The 15,554-nt window shown below is 44.6% G+C and overlaps 1 protein-coding gene across 1 annotated transcript in view; it reads left to right on the plus strand.

Moving 5' to 3' along the window:
• Positions 1 to 15,554, plus strand: part of ches1 (checkpoint suppressor 1) — a 54,944-nt gene that overhangs the window by 15,224 nt on the left and 24,166 nt on the right. The window contains exon 2 of the mRNA XM_052470829.1: positions 5,858 to 6,424. Within this exon, the coding sequence (XP_052326789.1) occupies positions 5,876 to 6,424 (549 nt within the window). The 5' untranslated portion in view covers positions 5,858 to 5,875. The remainder of the gene's footprint in view (positions 1 to 5,857; positions 6,425 to 15,554) is intronic.

The following is a 15,554-nucleotide window of genomic DNA, read 5'->3' on the forward strand; positions in this document are numbered from 1 at the left end:
TACATTCTGTATGGCATGATAATAAAACCGCATATTGTTTTTTCAAGTGCTGGTCATGTGTTTGATTGTGTGTATTTTGATACTGTAAAAACTAGGTCTCTCTATGGTCTCTGTGTGTGTGTGTGTGTGTGTGTGTGTGTGTGTGTGTGTGTGTGTGTGTGTGTGTGTGTGTGTGTGTGTGTGTGTGTGTGTGTGTGTGTGTGTGTGTGTGTGTGTGTGTGTGTGTGTGGGACCACTGGAAACTGTGAGAAAACCACAACCTTTTGTACACCAATGTTGCACACATATAGGGGTTATTGTTTACTCCCCTCCCTCTCTCTATCACAGTGTGTGTGTGTGTGTGTAATCCTGTGCAGCTCTTAGGAGGATAACACAATGAACCCTGACCTCTGTCTAATAAACTCCCTAGGCTCTGTAGCAGGGCGAGAGGCAACAGAGACACACACACACAGACAAACACACACACACACACACACACACACACACACACACACACACACACACACACACACACACACTTTACTGTATTCACATAGCTCACTCTAGTATATCACACACATATCATTCAGTATATCTACACATATCATTCTTAGTATATCACCAACACACACTGTACTATCGTGTCCCATTGGTTAACTGGCCTCACATGTTTGCCCTGTGGAGCCCTGCTAGTTGTTGTCAAGGGACCACAGGGAATGGAAACTGAAACTGATTTCATCGACTCAAGCAGCTAGAGAAAACCACAACCTTTTGTACACCAATGTTGCACACATATAGGGGGTTATTGTTTACTCACCCTCCCTCTCTCTCTCTATCACAGGGCCCATAGGGCTCTGGTCAATAGTAGTGCACTATAGTAAAAGGGTGCCATTTAGGATGCACATTATGAGATTTTGTAGTCGTTCTTTTCTCCCTTCAGTGGCCAAATCACTGCAGGCTTTGAAAGGACTGCAAGGTCTCTGGTTGATAATGTATTCTCAATTAGAGACAATTAACCATGTGAACCTGACTGACCTGTGCACAGTTTTGTCACCCCCTTAATAGAGTGTCTCGCTGAGGATTTCATTAACCTCTTCACCCCTGTAAACATTTGGTCCTCGTGCCACTCATTATAGAGAAGAGGTGTGGGTTGTAAGAGAGGCGAAGGGTTAAATACACACAGTTCAAACTCACAGACAAACACACTCACTGACACACTTAGCCAACGCTGCTGTCCCATGTTATAGAGACAATAAACCACTGGGCACCTGCATTTGTACACTGTATTTAAATACTGTATCCCTGACATAGCTCATTCTATCATTTCCTACTGTTGTACATTGGATTTTAGTTACACTGTTTATACACACCACATATGTCTTTATATACTGTATTCTTGACATAGCTCACTCTAGTATATCTACCGCTGTACATATCATTCTTAGTATATCTACCGCTGTACATATCATTCTTAGTATATCTACCGCTGTACATATCATTCTTAGTATATCTACTGCTGTACATATCATTCTTAGTATATCTACCGCTGTACATATCATTCTTAGTATATCTACTGCTGTACATATCATTCTTAGTATATCTACTGCTGTACATATCATTCTTAGTATATCTACCGCTGTACATATCATTCTTAGTATATCTACCGCTGTACATATCATTCTTAGTATATCTACCGCTGTACATATCATTCTTAGTATATCTACTGCTGTACATATCATTCTTAGTATATCTACTGCTGTACATATCATTCTTAGTATATCTACCGCTGTACATATCATTCTTAGTATATCTACTGCTGTACATATCATTCTTAGTATATCTACCGCTGTACATATCATTCTTAGTATATCTACTGCTGTACATATCATTCTTAGTATATCTACTGCTGTACATATCATTCTTTGTATATCTACTGCTGTACATATCATTCTTAGTATATCTACTGCTGTACATATCATTCTTTGTATATCTACTGCTGTACATATCATTCTTAGTATATCTACTGCTGTACATATCATTATTTGTATATCTACTGCTGTACATATCATTCTTAGTATATCTACTGCTGTACATATCATTCTTAGTATATCTACTGCTGTACATATCATTCTTAGTATATCTACCGCTGTACATATCATTCTTAGTATATCTACTGCTGTACATATCATTCTTAGTATATCTACCGCTGTACATATCATTCTTAGTATATCTACTGCTGTACATATCATTCTTAGTATATCTACTGCTGTACATATCATTCTTTGTATATCTACTGCTGTACATATCATTCTTAGTATATCTACTGCTGTACATATCATTCTTTGTATATCTACTGCTGTACATATCATTCTTAGTATACCTACTGCTGTACATATCATTCTTAGTATATCTACTGCTGTACATATCATTCTTTGTATATCTACTGCTGTACATATCATTCTTAGTATATCTACTGCTGTACATATCATTCTTAGTATATCTACTACTGTACATATCATTCTTAGTATATCTACTGCTGTACATATCATTCTTAGTATATCTACTGCTGTACATATCATTCTTAGTATATCTACTGCTGTACATATCATTCTTAGTATATCTACTGCTGTACATATCATTCTTTGTATATCTACTGCTGTACATATCATTCTTAGTATATCTACTGCTGTACATATCATTCTTAGTATATCTACTGCTGTACATATCATTCTTAGTATATCTACTGCTGTACATATCATTCTTAGTATATCTACTGCTGTACATATCATTCTTAGTATATCTACTGCTGTACATATCATTCTTAGTATATCTACTGCTGTACATATCATTCTTAGTATATCTACTGCTGTACATATCATTCTTAGTATACCTACTGCTGTACATATCATTCTTAGTATATCTACTGCTGTACATATCATTCTTAGTATATCTACTGCTGTACATATCATTCTTAGTATATCTACTGCTGTACATATCATTCTTAGTATATCTACTGCTGTACATATCATTCTTAGTATATCTACTGCTGTACATATCATTCTTAGTATATCTGGTGTAAATTCATCCTGTGTACATGCATAGAGATTGCATTTGGATTACTGTTACAGTGCTGTTGGAGTTGTTAATTAGATTCGTTCCAATGATACTTGATTTCTTTATTTGATTTCTTTTTTAGAGGTTGTATTATTTGTGTACTTGTTTGCCATTTTACTGCATTGTCAGGATGTAGTAACATAAGCATTTGGCCGCACCCGCCATAACATCTGCTAAACTCTGTATGCGACCAACACACTTTGATTTGATTTTGAAATATGATTCCACCGTCTGCAAATTTCCCACCCAACCAATGTTTGCTGCTTTGGGATTGTATTGTTGACTTGGCACTCGTCTTGCTCTGAGAGGAGCCATCTTGTGCGGTAAGATGGACATCGGTGACCTCGTCAAGAGGTTTTGGACATTGATGTGTGTGAGAATAGAGGCGCCGGTGGTTCACTGGGGGGATTCCATCAGACATCAGAAAAAAAGTGGGTGTCAAGGTCACGAAGGTCGTAGGGTCGTGTACAAAATATTTTAATTAAACATGTACAGACACACACACACACACAAGCATGCAAACACACACACACACACACACACGCTGTCAGTCTGTCAAGCCTCTAGTAGGAAGTACCCCTCCCTTCAACGATCAAGTCTGAACTTGAGCAAGAACTCCCGTTGTCCTTTAACAGTCAGTCATTAGTGGGTTGTATAAATGTTGTATAAAAGTTTGTTTAGAGCTCAAAGTGCGTTAAGGAGAGATTTCTGAAAACTCTAGGGTATGAATACACGGCTCCGCGCTGCGCCTCGCTACGGCTCGCACACACACTCATAACACAGGCCCTAACTGGAAGGAGTTTGTTGTCATAGCAACAGTAAAATTAGATGACTTTACTGTCAGCCGTAATGTGTCATGGCCCTGCCTCGCCTGGCGTCATGGCAACGTAACAAGAAAACGCTCCCTGTGTGTTCCGTTGTTCCCTTCTCCTCGACGACCGACGCCTCGACGACGTCCAACTGGGAACCATGTCACACCAATAACCTTCCCCATCACCTCGCTGCCACCCACTCCTTGACGAGCCTGTCACCGCCATATATCTCAACCCCTCGCTTACCTTTCTTTGTTCATCCCCTTTCTATTTTCAAGGCTTTTCAAGTGTAGGAATATCTATTGTCGAGCTTCGGAGGAGATTTCAATTTGTTACGGTCAACTTGAGTACTGGTGCAACGTGGCTCCGTCAGGTAGCTGCTGTTGACATCCCGGGGATATCGTCAGTTAAGGAGGAACTGTAGATAACAGATATCTACAGACTGGAAGCTAGATGACAGATGAAGCTGCTCTAGGCTACTGTTTGGTTGTCGTATAAGCACATATATGACTGCCATGGTCCATGCAGCCTACAGACATTTATGGAGGAAGAAAAGGTCCAATCAACTCAAACTTTATTGGTCGCGAACACGTCTGCGGATGTCATCACAGGTGCAGTGAAATGCGTGTGTTTCTAGCTGCGACTGTGCAGTAATACTGCAGCTAGCTGTACAAAAACAATACACACAATCCAGAAATGAAGAAATGAAGAAATGTCAGGAGCGAATCCAAATAGCAACCCAACGATCAGATCCATTTTCCTATCTGAAAGCCGCTTGGAATCGGAAGCCGGTTTAGGCTGTTCGGCGGCCATATGCACAGCACACATACAATGTATGATTAACAGGCTCCGAGACAGTTTCTATCTACAAGCCATCTGACTGGACTGACTACCAGACTCCTATTCTCCTGCTCAATTTATACCCCCCAAATACATGTGTAAATATTGGACTATAAACGTGCCTTCCTGTATTATACTGATGCTAAAATGTCAAATCATTATTTTTTCTTTTTTTTTTACTATTTAGTATTGTATGTTGCGTTGCCGAGAAGGAACCTGCAAGAAAGCATTTCGTTGGACGATGTATACAATGCTCTACTACTCTACAGAATAGAGTCTATAGTCCAATGCATATTTTTATGAGTGCAAGAGAAAACATATCGACAGATGTCAAAACCGTAGGCTAGTGCTTGGTGGCCGTAATCATACATTGACTACCGTACAACCTACTATTCCCTTCATAGTGGGCCCATTGGGCCCTGGTCAAAAGTAGTGCACTATATAGGAAATAGGGTGCCATTTGAGATGCAGGGCTGTTGTTCTGTGGTGAAAGCGGCTCAGAGGGGGCCGGGAGCCATGGCAACGTGACAGCTGTCATAGCTAGGGGGGAAAGGGGATGGATGTTGACAGCTGTCCGTCAATCCGCCAGAGAGAAGAGTCAGATCGGGGGATGATTTCCTTGGCTCATAGCATGATCACACAGGGTGAGCTGGCTACTACATATCTCCTGCTGGGATTAATCTTATCCTAGTGTGTGTGTGTGTGTGTGTGTGTGTGTGTGTGTGTGTGTGTGTGTGTGTGTGTGTGTGTGTGTGTGTGTGTGTGTGTGTGTGTGTGTGTGTGTGTGTGTGTGTGTGTGTGTGTGTGTGTGTATGTGTGTGTGTGTTCATTTCCATCTTGCGATCATCTTACCAACAGAAGACGCTACCTAACACAGGATATAAGCATTTACTATGCAGTCAATTTAGCTACTGTTCTAGCAATTCATCTGCAGTTAACTAATGCATTCTAACGCTTATCTCATCTCCAATGGTTGGTGTGATTGTTACAGCAACCATTTCTGAGGATCCCATCAAAACTGTCTCAAAACCCACTGTAGAAGCATCAGAGTTGCAGACATGACTTGATTCATAGTAACCCAGTCTTGTGCTCTCCTCCCCTCCCCCATCCAGGAGAGAGTCCAGGGCTGGATGGGACCCACCATGCCGCCCAGTAAGAAGGCCCAGAGCCCCAGCAGCGGTTTGGGAGCCACCCGGGGTCTGAGTCCCCTCTACAGGGAGGCGGAGGCAGCCGACCTGTCCCTGTCTCTGTCGGCATCCTTCTCCAAGGCCGAGGACGAGGAGCTCACCAGCCTCTCCTGGCTCCACGAGAGCACAGACCTTCTCAACAGCTTCTCTCACTCTGGGCTCCGCTCCGTCTCTCCCCTGCAGGACCCCGACGGTCACCCTCTACCCCCCCACTCCCCCTCCTCCTCCTCCCCTTCCCCCGACCCATGTGATTCTTCCCAATACGACCTGGCCACGGGAGCCAATCGGAAGCCTCCGTACTCATTCAGCTGTCTGATCTTCATGGCAATAGAGGACGCACCATCCAAGAGGCTGCCGGTGAAAGATATCTATGGTTGGATCCTGGAGCATTTCCCGTATTTCACTAGCGCCCCTACTGGTTGGAAGAACTCGGTACGCCACAATCTGTCGCTTAATAAGTGTTTCAAGAAGGTGGACAAGGACAGGAGCCAGGTAAGGAGGAGGCTAGCAAAGACACACACACACGTACACACACGCACACACACACACACACACACACACACACACACACACACACACACACACACACACACACACACACACACACACACACACACACACACACACACACACACACACACACACACACACACACACACACACACACACACACACACCCCACACACACACAACACACACAGCTGCACCACACTCTCTTGCTCTCTTTCTCTCGCTCTCTCTTTCTCTTTGTTTGTTTGAGGTGCTTGGACACATTTCAAATTCAGTTATCAGGAGAACAGCCATTTCAATCTCAGAGTCAAACATATCCAGTATTTTGTCTACACATGTACAAGGAATTGCTTTATCAATACTTCATCATCTCACTGAATTCCAACTAAAAAGCAGAAGTTTGGCGTTCTCTGGAGGGAACAGCCTTTCAGTTTTGATTTCAATCTTGATCTGGTTTCATCTAAAGGCTTAAATATTTCACTAATCATTCTCCTATTTCAGGAGCTGGTTACATATACCCTATATACTTATTAGGAAAATAATTCCCATAACCAATTAATACTAAAAGTTGTATTAACGTTCATGTCAAAAGATATCAGGTATCATCTGGGAAAATGTAAGTAAATACTGGAAGAAAGGGTTATAACCCACAGTCACTGAGCTATTCTTTACATTTTAATGGCTTATTTCTTCAGCCAGGTCACCCGTGATAAAAGTCATTATTCGACATCCATCCATGTCTGAGGAGGACGTGACAACGCTTCCAAATTTGACGTTTGGGGCAACTTTGAAAGCTGGCGTTTGAGGAACATGGCTTGAACGTCCAATTCTGGCGCAAGGCTGTTCCAGAGCTGGTTGAATTGTTCTGCGGCAGAGGTCAGAACTAAGGGACGTGTTTCGGCGACAGCCGAGCGTTTGGAGAACAACAGACATCCACCCATATTTACAGATGACGTCACGTTGGAGTACTGCTGCTTTCTTTTTTCACAGTCATTATTCACAATCATTATTGACATACATTATTTACATACATTTCCTACTGTTTTCCACCAAAGATCCTGTTGCTCAAAGGCAGAAAACAAACAGAAGTTCTTCATTCAAGCCTCTACGGCTCTGTTTGTAAGACATGGAAATTCTTCTCTGTCACTTCCTCGTTTAAGTGGCTGTACAACTTCTAAGCCCTGGAACCTCAGTTGGCACACATCATGTTTGACCACATTAAAGTGTCTGGCTACAGGGGACAGTTCACTGTGATGCATTTCTTTCTTCGCCCTCGTACGGGAAAGAAAATGTATGTCAGGGGTAGAATTTCCTGTAAAACAAAATTTGTGGTCTATTTACTCAAGTGCCCCATGTGGCTATTATTATCTTGGGAAGTCTAAGAAAGAATTGAAAGTTCGTATTACAGAGCACAAGAGCAGAGCACCCCTGTAGCCAGACACCATGTGTCTTCTAATGAAGTTCATATGTGAGAATTGCCAGAACAATCCGAGATGCCAAAAATATATTATCGCTCCCTCTGGCATATAATTACCCATACGGCTTATATTATGTACACTATACAAGCTTTAGCTTGTGCATTAGATTCTTTGTGAAATGAACTTGTGAGCTCTAAACTACATTTGCCCAGCACATGAACCACAGCCTTTCCCTTGTGAGTGAATGTGATATGTGGAAGGACAAAATGTACAAACTGTATCGTGCGTGTGTGCGTGTGTGTGTGTGTGTGTGTGTGTGTGTGTGTGTGTGTGTGTGTGTGTGTGTGTGTGTGTGTGTGTGTGTGTGTGTGTGTGTGTGTGTGTGTGTGTGTGTGTGTGTGTGTGTGTGTGTGCGTGTGTGCGCGTGTGTGTGTGTGTGTGTGTGCGCGTGTGTGTGCGTGTCTGCCCTTAAGTTACTCTGTCATTTGGCCCCTTGACTACAACTGCATAGAGTTTTCCTTGTATACATATCTCCATAGTAACTAGGTTGCAGTTGACATAAAAGTATGCTGTTGCTGTGGCGACGGGGAAACTGATTTGGCTATACTGACTTTGAGTGTGTGTGCCCGCCCTTGGGTATGTACAAGAATGTGTGTGTGTGTGTGTGTGTGTGTGTGTGTGTGGGTGTGTGATGGCAAGGACAGAAAGGTGCAGTTGGCAGGGACATTTTTTTTCCTCTCACACAGACAGTTTAAGACAGCCAATTAGTTAACTCTTCAATTCTGTCAAATAACCGCTCAGCCCAAACTCACTACCAACTGTTACAGGAACAGAAAGTACATTGTTTCATAAAGACGCATACCTCAGTATACACACAAGAATATGTGCCTGCGTCTTAAAAACAGCTATTTTACCTGAGAAAAAGGCTGCTTTGTATGGAATCATAACGATGTCAAGTGTGTAATTTCAAGGAATGACTAACGTTACTATTGCATTCAGCTACTGTCTTTCTAAGGAGAGGCTGTTTTTCCAGTTTTTCTTTCCCTTTTATATGCCTTTTCTCTGTCACTGGCTTTCCTCTGTCTGTTTATCTCTGAATTGAGCAGTACGGGTCGGGTAAGCATTTTTACTTGTATTATATTCCACATTAACATCAAGCTAGTGGGGAGGGAAAATCATCCAATTGGATTGGGGTTTAGTATAGTGAACAGTCTTGGTTGGTCCACGGGCTAAGTCCTTGCTGGGTCCACGGGCTAAGTCCTTGCTGGGTCCACGGGCTAAGTCCTTGCTGGGTCCACGGGCTAAGTCCTTGCTGGGTCCACGGGCTAAGTCCTTGCTGGATCCACGGGCTAAGTCCTTGCTGGGTCCACGGGCTAAGTCCTTGCTGGGTCCACGGGCTAAGTCCTTGCTGGGTCCACGGGCTAAGTCCTTGCTGGGTCCACGGGCTAAGTCCTTGCTGGGTCCACGGGCTAAGTCCTTGCTGGGTCCACGGGCTAAGTCCTTGCTGGGTCCACGGGCTAAGTCCTTGCTGGGTCCACGGACTAAGTCCTTGCTGGGTCCACGGACTAAGTCCTTGCTGGGTCCACGGGCTAAGTCCTTGCTGGGTCCACGGACTAAGTCCTTGCTGGGTCCACGGACTAAGTCCTTGCTGGGTCCACGGGCTAAGTCCTTGCTGGGTCCACGGGCTAAGTCCTTGCTGGGTCCACGGGCTAAGTCCTTGCTGGGTCCACGGGCTAAGTCCTTGCTGGGTCCACGGGCTAAGTCCTTGCTGGGTCCACGGACTAAGTCCTTGCTAGGCCTTGGCTTGGAATAAAAAAGCCTTTTTTTTGCAAATTATATTTCCATTAATTTAGAGAGGTGGAGATTATTATGACAAGACACTTTGTTCCAGAGAGTGTGTTTCTGGGTCATATTCAGGCAGACGACAAGACTACTGACTGGGGTTAGCTTATTGTGTGTGTGTGTGTGTGTGTGTGTGTGTGTGTGTGTGTGTGTGTGTGTGTGTGTGTGTGTGTGTGTGTGTGTGTGTGTGTGCGTGTGTGTGTGCGTGTGTGTGTGTGTGTGTGTGTGTGTGCGTGTGTGTGTGTGTGTGTGTGTGTGTGTGTGTGTGTGTGTGTGTGTGTGTATGCGCGTGTGTGTGCGCGTGTGTCTGTGCGAGACAGCCAGAGGGCTCAAGTCTCACGGTTTCCATGGTGTTGTTTACAAACAGGATTCCTCCATTGGTGAATGAGAAGCCTTAATGACAGGACACGGTGTTGTGCTCATAACACACACACACACACACACACGTCTTTATATTGGTTATGAAATCAAAGCTGAAAAGTGGGTTATGAAGAAACAGTTCTGTATGAGAAGCAGTTCAAAAAGAGCGATTTCGTCAATGCAATACTCTCAACGCTTTCCCAGGGTATTGGGATCAAACAGTTATCTAACCTAACCTTGCCTCTAGTGTATGAAACAACTTTGAACTAAATCTCTGTTTTCATTGTTGGCTAAAGTGGAAACAGACTGGTAACCAGGCTAACTCAAGATCCATAGCAACAGATTTCTGGTAAAAGGGGTGTTTCAGGGTCTACACGGAACTCAAAAGGTTTCTACCTGGAACCTAAAAGGGTTTTTCATAGGGCTCTCCTGCACTCTAAAAATGTGGGGTTCAACAAGGGTTCTTCTAAGATCCTCAAAGTTCTTCAAAGAACCTTAGAGTTCTTGGCACTGAACGTGGCCCCCAGTAGGTTCTTCCAAGAACCCAATAGGAGGTGGGGTTCATCGAGGAACCTCCTTAGTTGGTGGGGGTTCTTGCAGGAACCTAACTGCCCAACTGAAACATATAGGTGCAGGCACTTCACTGAAAAACGTAAAGATCTCATCAATTTAAGGTAAGGTTTGTCCTTTGTATGATCTACATTTCTATTGTTTAATGATGATACCATCTATCTTTTCATATTTGTGCCAATCTTTCAAAAACAGAAAATGGAAACAAGTCAATGGATATCAATCAACAAAGAGGTAAGAATATGTTGAAGAATAGCTGTATTGAGTGCAGATGACTAAACTGCTCACCTTTGTGTCTGTGTCTGCAGGTATGAAGACGAGGAGGCATACAAAGGTATGTCAATAGGTGTTGGTATGTTATTATGCAGATCACATTTACCATATTCCTCTCTTACCTCTCCAATGAATATCCCATAGGCCTCTACATTATGGACATGTGATGTGTATGAAAACCATTATCAAAACCGTTTATTCCCATTTACCACAAAAAAACAAGGTATGAATACTGTAGTGTGGATGTTTTGTTAATCATCTGTATAATTACTATTCTTTAGGATTCCCAGACGTCACCCTCCCTACACCTCTGATGAATATAACAGGAAACATGTTTGATCACCATGCTCTGCAAAATCATTCTGTCTATGGATACGGAGAACATCAACACATTAACATCAACACACCATTGGACTTGGGGCTCTGCTGGGAGTTTACCTCATATTTACATTTCTTTATTCTGCTCTGCCACTAAAATCATAATAAACACTGAGAACTAAAATACTGTGTTATTGTTGTTATTGTTATGCATATTATTATTAGTATTAATAATAGTAATAGGGGAGGGGAGGTAGTTCAAAATGAACCCCAAAAGGTTCTTTGAGGATCCATTAAAAGGGGTTCTTTAAAGAACTTATAGGGGTTCCCCCACAGTTTTAATTTGAAGAACCCCTGAAGGACACTCCAGGAACCTTTGCTTTTTAGAGTGTATGGGGACAGCTGAAGAACCCTTTTAGGTTCTACATCCTTCTTTACTAAGAGTGTAGGGTTGGTCACAGCAGATGAAGAAAAACAGATCCTATGTTTTCAAAGACTCTTCAATGTATTTGGAACAAAGAGTTCTCTGATATAACCTTGTCTGCCATTATACTATGATGCATCTTAGAACCATGGCAACACCCGGATCCCTGGTATGTGGTTGGTTGAAGAGGTATACAGTATTAGGGTCAGTAACAGCAGGACCATTTAATATCCCCCCCCCCCCATCTCTCTCTCCTCTCTGCCTTCTTTTCCTAGTGGGTCCCAGACTACAGAGTACAGTTTATGTAACAGAGGAAACAGATGTGTGGAGCATACAACTCCTCTCTTTCTCTCTGTCTTCCAGTCTGTCTTCCAGTCTGTCTGTCTGTCTGTCTGTCTGTCTCTCTCTCTCTTTCTCTCTCTTTCTCTCTCTTTCTCTCGTTGACAGACTGAGTTGGCCTGGACTAGAGGTCTGTTGTGGGACCGATTTTCATCATCCTGCTGCTTTTCGTACCACGCCACATCCTGCAGCTTTTCGTACCGCGCCCCCTCCTGCTGCTTTTCGTACCGCGCCCCCTCCTGCTGCTTTTCGTACCACGCCACCTCCTGCCGCTTTTCGTACCGTGCCCCCTCCTGCTGCTTTTCGTACCGCGCCCCCTCCTGCTGCTTTTCGTACCGTGCCCCCTCCTGCTGCTTTTCGTACCGCGCCCCCTCCTGCTTTTCGTACCGCGCCCCCTCCTGCTGCTTTTCGTACCGCGCCCCCTCCTGCTGCTTTTCGTACCACGGCACCTCCTGCCGCTTTTCGTACCGCGCCCCCTCCTGCTGCTTTTCGTACCGCGCCCCCTCCTGCTGCTTTTCGTACCGCGCCCCCTCCTGCTGCTTTTCGTACCGCGCCCCCTCCTGCTTTTCGTACCGCGCCCCCTCCTGCTGCTTTTCGTACCGCGCCACCTCCTGCCGCTTTTCGTACCGCGCCCCCTCCTGCTGCTTTTCATACCGCGCCCCCTCCTGCTGCTTTTCGTACCGCGCCCCTCCTGCTGCTTTTCGTACCGCGCCCCTCCTGCTGCTTTTCGTACCGCGCCCCTCCTGCTGCTTTTCGTACCGCGCCCCTCCTGCTGCTTTTCGTACCGCGCCCCTCCTGCTGCTTTTCGTACCGCGCCCCCTCCTGCTGCTTTTCGTACCGTGCCACCTCCTGCTGACTTCTTGTCTGACACCAACCCGCTCCTGCAAGAAGTGGTCCCGAATCCGACTGCAGTCCCGTTATTGTAGGTGTAGCAGCCCAGGTCCCAGCCGTTTTGAGATCACACATATAGGCGTATTTGATATTGCACGACATAAAAGAAAGAGAGGGAAGGTAGGCCACTGAACGTAATTCAGCAAGAATTAGGCTATTCGAGTTTGTGAATATTGCTAACAAACAGGTGCTTTAACACGAGAACACTTACAAGACAGAAAGACGACCGTTCTCAATAATCTGCGGGGCTAAAAAATATTTTCATTCCAAAATTGTCTGTCTGACCGCCCGCTCCTGACCGCAGCATGAAAAATGCTCTCAGCCTGGCCACAGGTCCCGTGGGATGCCCTCAGGAATGCAGCTCTTTAGCCTACACCACTCTGTGTGTACTCTTTACAATCAGTGTATTTCTGTCTTTTTCTGTTAATAGTGTCTATTAAGACATATGTTTCAAGGTTGAAGTTTTGTTCTAAACTGGATGGTTTAAGCCCTGAATGCTGATTTGGCTGACAGCCATGATATATCAGATCGTAAACCATGGGTATGACAAAACATTTGTTGTTACTGCTCTAATTACATTGGTAACCAGTTCATAATAGCAATAAGGCACCTCGGGGGTTTGTGGTATATTACCAATATACCACGGCTAAGGGCTGTGTCCAGGCACTCCAGGCAAGGGTTTAAATGTGCAGTATTAGCAATAGTAAATACGATTCTGGTAGCAGCCGTTGTGATGTGTGTGTAGCGTGTGTGTGTGTGTGTTTGTGTGCAGAGAGTCAGTGCAGATGGTCAGTCCAGTTCAAGTGTTCAGCAGTCTGATTGCTTGTAGATAGAAACTGTCTCTGAGTCTATTGGGATCAGACGTCATGCTCCGATACCGTCTGCCCAACGGTGAGGGAGTAAACAGCTCGTGGCTGGAGCGTGTGTGGTCCTTGACGATGCTGTGGGCCTTCCTCTGGCACCGTTTCCAGTAGATATTCTAGATGGGTGGGAGCACAGTCCCAGTGATGTACTGATCCTTTTTCAACACCGGCTGGAGGGCCTTGTGGTTGTGGACGGAGCAATTGCCGTATCAGGCCGTGATGTGACTAGTCAGAATACTCTCCATGATGCAGAAGTAGTACTTGGAGAGGTACCGTGCCGTGTTTCCTAAGCCGCCTTAGGAAGTAGAGACCGTGTTGCACCATTTTGACAAGAGTGGTGAAGGTTTTGGTCCATGTCAAGTCATCGGTGATATCTGTGTAACCAGCTCAGATATTTTTAGTTTCTTTCCCTAAGGGTTAAAGCCAGCATTGGGTTTCTATTTATCTTATCCTCGATCTGTTGTTAAGGTCAACTTCTACCTCCTGGAGCCATGTGACTTCAGGGTTTCCGGCAGCCTTCCCAGAACACTTTATAAACACAAATGGGCAGTGGCGTGAACCAGGTTGGGGTTGGGTCGTAGTGTCGGCACAGAACACTGAGCACAACATGCAGCTTGTTCTTCTAGGAGCAAGGCTCTTTCCATGACACCAAGTCAGGGGGGGGGAAATAGTGGTGACCAGCCAACCCAAATTGAAATTGTTTTTAGTTGAGCGACGTCAGAGAGAGATAAACACTCAATGTAAGCTAGTGGGACTCGTCTCTGCTGGTAAACGCAGCTATATATCCAGATACATCTCTCACTCATCCCCATTGCGAGGGCTGGCACGAAGGGCCATCTTCTCCACTGTGAACCAATCCTGAATAAATCTGTCACCTAAATTCTAGCCATTCCCTGTTAACGGCAGGGTTATTTCCATACCTCAGTGCTTCTGAAGTACATGTAGCCATGCTAAGAGCATACACTACATGGCCAAAAGGATGTGGACAGCCCTTCAAATTAGGGGATTTGGTTATTTCAGCCAGTTAATTCATTGCTGACCGGTGTATAAAATCGAGCACACTGCCATGCAATCTCCATAGACAAACATTGGCAGGAGAATGGCCTTACTGAAGAGCTCAGTGACTTTGAATGTGGCACCGTCATAGGATGCCAGCTTTCCAACAAGTCAGTTTAATTAAATGTATGCCCTGTTAGAGCTTCCCTGGGCCAATGGTAAGTGCTGTTATTGTGAAGTGGAAACGTTTAAGAGCAACAACGGCTCAGCCATGAAGAGGTAGGCCACACAAGCTCACAGAACGGGACTGATGAAGCACGTAAAAATCGCCTGTCCTCGGTTGCAACACTTACTACCGAGTTCCAAGCTGCCTCTGGAAGCAACGTCTGCTCAAGAACTGGTCGTCGGGAGCTTCGTGAAATGGGTTTCCATGGCCAAGCAGCTGCACACAGGCCAAAGATCACCACTCAAAATTCCAAGCGTCGGCTGTAGTGGTGTAAAGCTCGCTGCCATTGAACTCTGGAGCAGTGGAAACGCGTTCTCTGAAGTGATGAATCACGCTTCACCATCTGTCAGTCTGATGGACAAATCTGGGTTTGATGGATACCAGGAGAACACTACATGCCTGAATGCATAGTCCCTACTGTAACGTTTGGTGGAGGAGGAATAATGGTCTGGGGCAGTTTTTCATGGTGCTGCCTAGGCCCCTTAGTTCCAGTGAAGGGGAATCTTAATTACTACAGCATACAATTACATTCTAGACGATTCTGTGCCTCCAACTTTGTGGCAAAAGTTTGGGGAAGGTCCTTTCCTGTTTC

This window comes from Oncorhynchus keta, chromosome 19 (genome assembly GCF_023373465.1).
Source record: "Oncorhynchus keta strain PuntledgeMale-10-30-2019 chromosome 19, Oket_V2, whole genome shotgun sequence".
Lineage (NCBI taxonomy): Eukaryota > Metazoa > Chordata > Actinopteri > Salmoniformes > Salmonidae > Oncorhynchus > Oncorhynchus keta.